The sequence below is a fragment of the Mus pahari genome, chromosome 5 (genome assembly GCF_900095145.1).
Source record: "Mus pahari chromosome 5, PAHARI_EIJ_v1.1, whole genome shotgun sequence".
NCBI lineage: Eukaryota > Metazoa > Chordata > Mammalia > Rodentia > Muridae > Mus > Mus pahari.
The window spans coordinates 32,794,179-32,802,829 of record NC_034594.1 but is presented as its reverse complement, the minus strand read 5'-3'; the positions used below and the strand labels follow the sequence as shown (position 1 = coordinate 32,802,829).

At 41.0% G+C, this 8,651-nt stretch overlaps 2 protein-coding genes across 2 annotated transcripts in view; one reads left to right on the top strand and one right to left on the bottom strand.

Moving 5' to 3' along the window:
- The window catches only part of Ormdl1 (ORMDL sphingolipid biosynthesis regulator 1), a 12,571-nt gene extending 7,306 nt beyond the window's left edge, over positions 1-5,265 (bottom strand). Inside the window, exons 1-2 of the mRNA XM_021198647.2 lie at positions 5,191-5,265; positions 3,236-3,416 (exon numbers count right to left, since the gene is read on the bottom strand). Of these exons, the coding sequence (XP_021054306.1) occupies positions 3,236-3,409 (174 nt within the window). The 5' untranslated portion in view covers positions 3,410-3,416; positions 5,191-5,265. The remainder of the gene's footprint in view (positions 1-3,235; positions 3,417-5,190) is intronic.
- A 157-nt stretch (positions 5,266-5,422) lies between these two features.
- The window catches only part of Pms1 (PMS1 homolog 1, mismatch repair system component), a 110,033-nt gene continuing 106,804 nt past the window's right edge, over positions 5,423-8,651 (top strand). Inside the window, exon 1 of the mRNA XM_021198758.2 lies at positions 5,423-5,710. The gene's annotated coding sequence lies outside the window, so the exon portion shown is untranslated. The remainder of the gene's footprint in view (positions 5,711-8,651) is intronic.

Here is an 8,651-nt window from a genome sequence, read left to right as displayed (position 1 = left end):
TGTGGAAAGACTGTAAGGGTCAGAGATCCAGGGTAGCTGCTATAAGATAGTGTCTTCTATACACAGCAGAGAAACGGCACTCATGATTTCTCAACAGTACGACTGCCTAAACAATCTAACAGCAGTTGATATGCCAACATGGGTGGTGTTGAGGTTTTGGCTTTTACTGTCTACTGTAATGCAGCCCCCAAGACCTGGAGCCTGCATGTAGCCCCTGGGACCCTGCCCCCACAATAATTCTGATTGGTGAATAAAGATGCCAACACCCAATAGCTGCGCAGAAGAGACAGAGGTGGGGGGGTTGAGGTTTGCAGGCTTGGAGAGAAAGGAGTCAAGGGGCAGAGAGGCTGCCATGGAAGAAGAATATGCAGGAAGGAGAAGAAGGAGGAGGAGGCAGAGGCGGAGGAGAGCTAAGGGCCAGGAGAATGTGGCCCAGAGCACTGCCCAATTGGGTAAAGAGCAGCCAAGATGGAACAGAGCAAGTAGTATGTGATAACTTGGGGTTATTGANTGGNAAGAAGATTCTAACAGCATGGAGGGTAGGCAGCTGCCCAGCTACTGTGCTCCCTAAGGCATATTAAGAAATATAAAGGCTGTGTGTGTCTTTCATCCAGGAACATAAAAGATCTAAGGCGAGGAAGAAGTCCTAGTCCTTTCCAGGTATGAGCCCTCTGATCAGTTATCTGATCCCAACACATACACATATGAGGAACACTAAATGGACCCAGCAGGTTGTATTTATACACACATATATGTATAAGCAACAATAACAAGAGTTGTGAATTAGAGAGAGAGAGAGAGAGTGTGTGTGAGGGGTAATGGAGGGGTTGGAGGGGATGGGGAGGAAATAGTGTAAATACAGTATTGAAGTATACAATTCTCAGAAAAAATTTTAAAAATTTAATTCCACTACATGTTTAAAATGGGTAGATTTTGTTATATAGATCACTCATCAATACAGCTGCTATAAAGCTAGGGTGTGGTTCAGTGTTGAAGTACCTGGCATGCTTAGGTGAAAGAACACCCCAGGTTCTAACTCAAGCACTAAAAACTAGAAACAAACTGTCAACAGTTATTTCAAGGACAAAAATATCAAGTCAGAGACAGTCTGAGAAAACAGATTAAAACTCATGAAACAAAAATGTTCTTATAGTCTTCTGCACTAGTTAATAGATGATATAAATGATTTTATTTTATTTAATATGGGTATAGTTTTACATCAAGTATTAAAATACTTTGATAAATTATTGTTTTATAAGAAAAAAGAACTACTCTACATTTTTTCTTAGAATATAGGAAAAGAACAATCTTTTTGCTGTTTTCTTTGAACCACATGCTCTCACTTAGTGTTTAAAATGGGATACTCAAAAGTTTACCCTTTTCAATGGAAAGAGATAAAATCTGCACTTGAGTATAGTTAGCTCTATAGCAGTGTATGACTAGTATCTACGACGCTCCAACCACTTCCCAGCAATGTGTGTGCAACATGCACATAATCACACAAAATGACATTTTTACTGACTATATCTTTTCTTTTAATGTGTTCACTTTTAGTAGCTTTTATACAACAGTATTAATGATTATTATTCACAAACCAAAATAATTAGGAAAAGAAAATACATGTTTGGTGTACTAGCACTTAATAGTTATTGACTCAAAGAGAGTATCATTCATTTTATAGCTGTGGTGATAATCATGTGAAGTATTAACATAATTTTCAAGAATTAACTATAGTGAAGCAAGAAAAATTACTTTTATGTGTGTGTGTGTGTGTGTGTGTGTGTGTGTGTATATTAAAACCCCTCAGCAGTTAGTAATACTTGTTGTTTTTGCAGAGGACCAATGTTGGGTTCTCAGAACCCATGTTAGGCAGCTCACAACTGCCTGTAACTCCCAGGGGATCTGGCACCCTCTTCTGGCCTTCACAGATATCTGAATGTATGTGTGAACACACAGACACATACACAAAAATAAAATATATAACTGTAGCATCAAATAAAGGTAATCACTGTAGGTTCTTAAGAGCAGTATGGTTTCTGCACTACAGTGATTAGCTCCATTTGCACATGCTTAAAGCTTCACATATCACATTCTTGTTGGCTAAAATGGGAGTTATTTTCAATGGAAACCTAGCTGCTCTATCTATGGTTGGTTAAATTTAGTTTAGTTTTATTTTGTTTTTTTAGTGTGCTGAACTAATAATGAACGAAAAACATGCCTCCCTATACTGTACCAACCCAGTATCCTGATCATCAACCTCACCAACATCCCATATGTAAACTATTAACATAAAAACCCATTTCCTTTTTTTTTTTTTCTGTTCTGCTCTAATAAGCAAACATACAACCAGTTTGGACTCAGTTTCCTTTTCTATTCTACTTTAGTAAGTACTTAAAGGTTAAGGAAAGCCGCCTTCAGTGTTGGATAGGTTCTCTTCCTAGTAATCAGTTTCCAAGGGTGAGTAACATGCTCAGTAGTCAATGAAGGTTGTAACAATCTGTAGTGCTAATGCTAATACAGAAACATGAAAATCAACAAGAAAGAGTTAAGGTACCATAAAATGCTGAAAAGTGCTTAAGTTAAAATGTTTATACTGAGTAAAGAAAGTATTCTTAAACAATTTAGAAAAACTTTGCAAAGATTCAAACCAAAGATCTTATCAGATTTGAATTAAACAGAAAGAATTAACATTTAAGTAGTCTAGTGAATCAATATGTAATAACCCAAATTATAATGTAGAAATACGCCTAATGTTAAAGTGTGACAAGAAAAAAATATCCTAACCAATATTAAAATTCTTCAAAACTAACTCACATTATCTCAAATCACTGAACTATATACATGTATTTATCTCTGCAATGCCAAGTATGGAACTGTACATTTTAAATAGGTGACTTTTATAGCACAGAATGCAGAGTTCTTAACAAAGTCCCTAAGTGCTGGGCTGGAGGTTTAGTTCAGCCCAGAGCCTGCAGGTACTCACTGGGCCAAGTTCAAATCCCAGTACTGAAGAGCAGCATGCTGTCCAAACACCACTAACGTTATAGGTTTGATTTACAACGTGTTAAATACCTTCATGCTGTTAGGAACCACCAGTAACTTACCTCCACTTTTCTCATCTTTCCAAACTGAAGCTCTGTACTCAGTAAATAGTGTCTCACTGCTTCCTTCTTTAACTCCTTGACATACAATCTTAGAGTTCTCCATATTGAAAAGAAGAAGGAGGAGTTCTTACCAGATTATGTATTATGTTTGTTAAGGTCCAGGCAACAGGAACACTGCAGAAGGGGATGCTGAGTAATACAATATGAAGCAGGCCAACTCCCAAAGCATATGTCAGCCACATACCACGGCTGTTCATTACACGAGTATTGGGGTTTACCTCACTGTGGGCAACTCCAACATTCATGTTTGCTCTGCAGGAAAGAAATAAATCAACAGTGCCATAGCTGGAAATCTAAACACCCATATTCTGACATGACAAAATGTTACTTCAATTTTCTCCCCTTCTCATTCTGAACACACAGACCTCCAAAATCTGCCTTCTACAGATGTCAGCGTAAGTAATAAACTATCAATGCAGGCTGTCACTACTGTTAGGTAGACAAAGCTTATTTGGATGGCTTCTTTTCCCAAAGCTTGTTTTCTAGCCTTTCAATTTAACTAGATGAAATAATAGGCAAGCAAGCTCAAACTGGATCCAGGTGTGTTGGCTCAGTCCCGTAATCCCAGCACTCAAGAGGATTGCCAAAATGTGAGGTCAGCCCAGCCACATAGCAATACCCTATTTCAAAATTCTTTAAAAAAAAGAAAAAAAATTACATATATGTAAAAGGTAAGCAGAGTGAAAGCCAGGAGCTAAACATATAATTGTTCAAGTTAGCAGGCTTCACTGTGATGTTTCAATGTATGCCTATACCACGTTTCAAGGGCATTCCCTCCTCTGTTCTCCCCACTCCCCTTCCCATGGTAGTCTAGCCCATTTTGTATTGACAGGTCATCTTTTTGTTTTCTTTTATGAACTTTCCACATACTACTTTTATTTCTCTGTGCGGCTAGTTTTGCCAAATATAATAATCACCAATAAAACAATATTTTAAAAAGATGGGGGGTGGGAGCAGAACTAACCCAACCAGTCAGAGTGGCAAGATGCTAATATGTAATAGAACATTTTAACCATAGTCAGAGGTCAAAAGCATTTTGCTTTGATCTCCCTCTCTCTTGAAACAAGGTTTCACTGTATAGGTTGGTCAGGCTGTCCTCAAATTCACGTGTATCCTCCTGTAGAGTAGACGGATTACAAGTGTATAAGCCACTAATGTCTGGCTGTGTGCCCCCATTTGAATAGTGAACCTAGAAATAACAAGCTGTTGATGTAAAATGAAACATCTATAGGGCTAGGGGTTCAAATTTGTACCACAACTAGGTTAAAGTCATGAATCTTTCTCAATCTTTCTTTAGCCAAACTCTCTACTTATTTATTTATTTGCCTCCGCCCCCCACCGGCTTTCTCCTTTTATGTTCAGGAAGAAACACTAACAAACTAGTATTAGTACTCAGTTATCGTGAGCGTACAGTTTTGGAGGGGCCTAGGAGTTTACTTTGTTACAATCAAACTGATTGTTGTCTGAGAGAAGGAAACGCGCTAGAATATATTTCAGCTTCCATTCAAAGGTACATAAAACCCTTTCTATTGCAGTGTTTGAAGAAAGGAATTTCACCCGGCTACGCAAGCGTTTCTGGGGTGTAATGTTCTTTTAGCTTCTCAAGATGTATGGAATAGGCAGTGATGAAAATTACACTAAGGGAAAGTCTCGCGTAAATTTTGCTTCTATAATAACCAAGTACCTATAATGTACTTTTAAAGGTTAATAGTTCGAACATCCCACACGACGTAAAAAATTAAAAACCCAAACCCGCTGGGAAGAGCCTCACATTGTCTCCTACGCTAGACTAGAAAACCTTTCAGCAGGTTCTGCCGCAAAGGCTTTCCTACCCCGGCCTCCCCGCCCGCCCGCCCGCCCGCCCGCCCGCGCACACCCACCGCCCCAGTCTCCGCTGCACTTCCGCGGCGCGCCGACCACCTGCGGACACCTAGGGTGCACAGCGCGAGCCCCGGAGGCAGCAGGAGCCCGCTCTGCCGCAGGCCACCAGGGCCGTCCCGCAGCTCCAGGAAGCCTTCGAGCTTACCGGCCGCCCGCTCCCGGCAGGTCACAGGACAATTCCCGCGGCAGCCACAGTAGGTCCTCACGCTAGAGAGCTACTGGTGCGCCCCACCGCTTCCGGAAGGCTGCCAAGCTGCTCTTGCGAGCAGCCGATTGGCTGCCAGCCGCGCCAATCCCACTTCCTGCTGTGGGCGGGCCTGAGAGGAGCGCGAGCGCCGGTCCTGCGGAGCGCAGGCGTGCTTCGGTCGGAGGGACGTCCAGCGAAGTAGGCCGTGCAGCTCAGGGTTTGCTGAGTGCTTGCCGCGGTGGGTGGTGAATGCGAGCTAGAAGGTAGTGTCACCGCGAACGGGCGTGCTCAGGGATGCTCGGGGAGGCTGGAGGCGCCTCCCGGGGCTAGGTGCGGATTTGCGGGACTCGCGCGCGCGCGCACGCGCACGCGTTTCAAGCCTTCTGAGCTGGCTCGGCAGTAGTTGGAGCGCAGACCTTTGGGGTTCAAGCTGGAAAAGTTTTGTCTTGCTAGAGAGTGTACACTCACACAAAAAAAGGTATCTATCAATTTGTGGTTATCCCCAATGAAGACAGTGTACATCCAGAAGAGATGTGAATACCAGAAGTTCATCTCAATGAGGAAGGGGAGAAAAAAAAGATTTGATTAATCCGTTTTCTTTCTGAATCATCTTTGAAAGTGATTTGTATTTATAAAACTTTGTGAGTTTTATTTCAGAAATGACTCCGAAAAACAGTTTAAAGTTGACAGAATGCTTGCATGTGTGTGTAGGTATCTTTTATTTGTGTTGGTTCTATGTGATGGTTGGGATGGATTTATTCTGTTGTAAAATTTGCTGTTTTCTCCCTAAAATCCAAGTTCTCTAATCTTTTTGCTTTTGTAGATCAGTTTTTATAGATCAGTTTCTCTTTCTGATCACAGCATACTTCCAGGACTGTTGATTGGCTTTAGTAAACATGACTTCTTTTCCAACACTAGAACTGTTCCATCACTAGGATTGTCCTCCATAGGTATGAATTCTTTCCCCACACTCCATGTGTTGTATGCTGGAATATGTAAGCCTGACATCAACCCTTTGGCTTTTCAGAAGAGGTCTTTAAGTGCGCACCCCTTAATAATATGCCACATTCCTGAATATGTTTTCAATATAGATTGACTGCCCTCAAAGCAGTGTGAGCCAGGAGGAAGGGAAAAATAAATACGATAGCCATTTATGAGTTTGAGTTAAAAATATGGAAGGTATGCCTAATCTCTTGGGCGATTGGAATGTGGAAGAAGAGTTTTGGGAACTGACACAAGACAGCCCGGAAAAATGTCATGTGACCCGGGGAATCCTACCACATCTAGGTAAAGAGAGCCACATTGTGGTGTGACCAGATTCGTACTGTGTGTACATTTGGAAAATGGGATGAAATTAGAGAGATAGGGTAGTAGGGAATTTGGACTTAACATACTTAGCAGTTGAAAAAATCTTAAAAATTTAAAGTAGGATAGCAAAGATATTTTAATTATAGAAACAACTTATAAATATCTAAGTCCAGATATCAATTTGGTAGTTATTGGAGTTGTTCAGAGAAGAAATACTAAGGGGCTGACCAGAAGTGTTATTGGGAAGAATATCTAAGAAACTCAGGAAGGAGCAGGTGCCATGTGTGTGGTGGGAATTTTACAGTATTGTTGAGATTTCTAGCTTGCTTGCTTGGAAAGTATTGAGGTGTGGCCTTCTGAGCCAAAATATGCCCATGTCTTAGAAATATGGTAATCTTAGTGCAAGTTAACAAGCTTTTCCATTCCATAGTGATAGATGTGTAATGTTTGTCGAGGATTATAAAAGATAGTCCATGAAGTTCCTATGTTGGCTATTAATTTTATTACCAAGCAAATCATAGAAAGAAAGCGATTCTGAGATAGAATAAAATTTATCTTGTCTTTTAGGTCTTCTAAGTATGATATTTGGAAGGAAGATAAATAAGACCCTGTAATCCAGAAATTGATAGGAGGTATACTGGATCAGGGGATGTACTGGCTGTTTTCATGTGTCAATGACACAAGCTAGAGTCATCAGAGAGGAAAGAGCCTCAGTTGAGAAAATGGCTCCATAGGATGTAGTTGTAAGGCATTTTCTCAATTAGTGATCAATGAGGGAGGACCCAGCACACTGTGGGTGCTGTCATCCCTAGACTGATGATCCTGAGTTCTATAAGAAAACAGGATGAGCAAGCTAGGGGAAGCAAGCCAGTAAGCAGCACTCCTCCATGGCTTCTGCATCAGCTTCTACCTCTAGGTTCTAGCCCTCCTTAAGTTCCTGTGCTGACGTCCAGTGATAGACAATGATCTAGAAGTATTAGCCAAATAAACCCTTTCTTCTCAACTTACTTTTTGGTCATGGTGTTTCATTGAAGCAATAGAAACTTTAACTAAGACGGGATAGATTGGAGGCTGGGAGGTACACTGGGCTGGGGAATGATATGATATACAGGCCAGTTTAAAAGTAAATGTAAAGTGGAGTTTGAGACCCTGGCAATTTGCTGAGAGGGTAGGCACTTAGTTTAAAATTATTCTTAGTGTCTCTGCATTAATCATGGACTGGTTACCAGGATTAAAATACTGAACTTGCTCTTTTTTTTTTTTTAAATACTATATGATTCCTTGCACTCTAAAAGTTAGGTAGTTGAGGATAAGGTTTTGACAAACATCCTATGCATGATGCAAGCCAAGTACTTAAAGAGTATGGGAGAGAGGAGGGTTATTCCGNTGGGTAATCAGAAAGGATTGTTGTGGCTGATATTGTAACTGATTGATTAAGAGGAAGCTGGGTGGCGGGGGTACAAATAGAGTTTAATAACAAAGGAAAATGGAGTTCTTGACTGACTATGGGGACCACCAATACTAATGTAGTACTTAGAGACAGCAAGGCTAAGTGGAAAGGACGAGGGGGCAAGATGATAAGGTCTGTTTTACAGNTGCTTACCTGAGGGGGCAGTGGCAGGTGTTATTAGAAATGCCTGTCACGTGGCCATACAGATTTCTGTTGGGAGATGGCCATATTCCTTGGAAGAAAACCAAGAAAACACAAAGACATCAGAGACAGATGGATACAACTGTCTGGGAAGTGAACAGAATGGTNCCTCACTAGGGACATAGATATGGTCCCTCATTAGGGACATAGAAAAGTATGGTCCCTCACTAGGGACATAGCAACAGTGAAGTGCTTGCCTTGCGCGACCCTTGGTTTGATTCTAAATACCAAAACAAAGAAAAAAAAAATCAACATAGGTCCCAAGGAAAGGGTTTAGTGTCTGCAGAGATCACTGTTGACTCAGACTTGTGTAAAGGTGGGTATAGTATATTCTGTTTGGCAACTATTTTAGAAACGATTTGGTGGTAGGGAATTTGTAACACTAGGTAAGGGCACTTCCTCAAGTTTAGTCACAGAAAAGGAGAAAATTGCTGCCTTAAGAGGGCTAAGGGAAATGGCT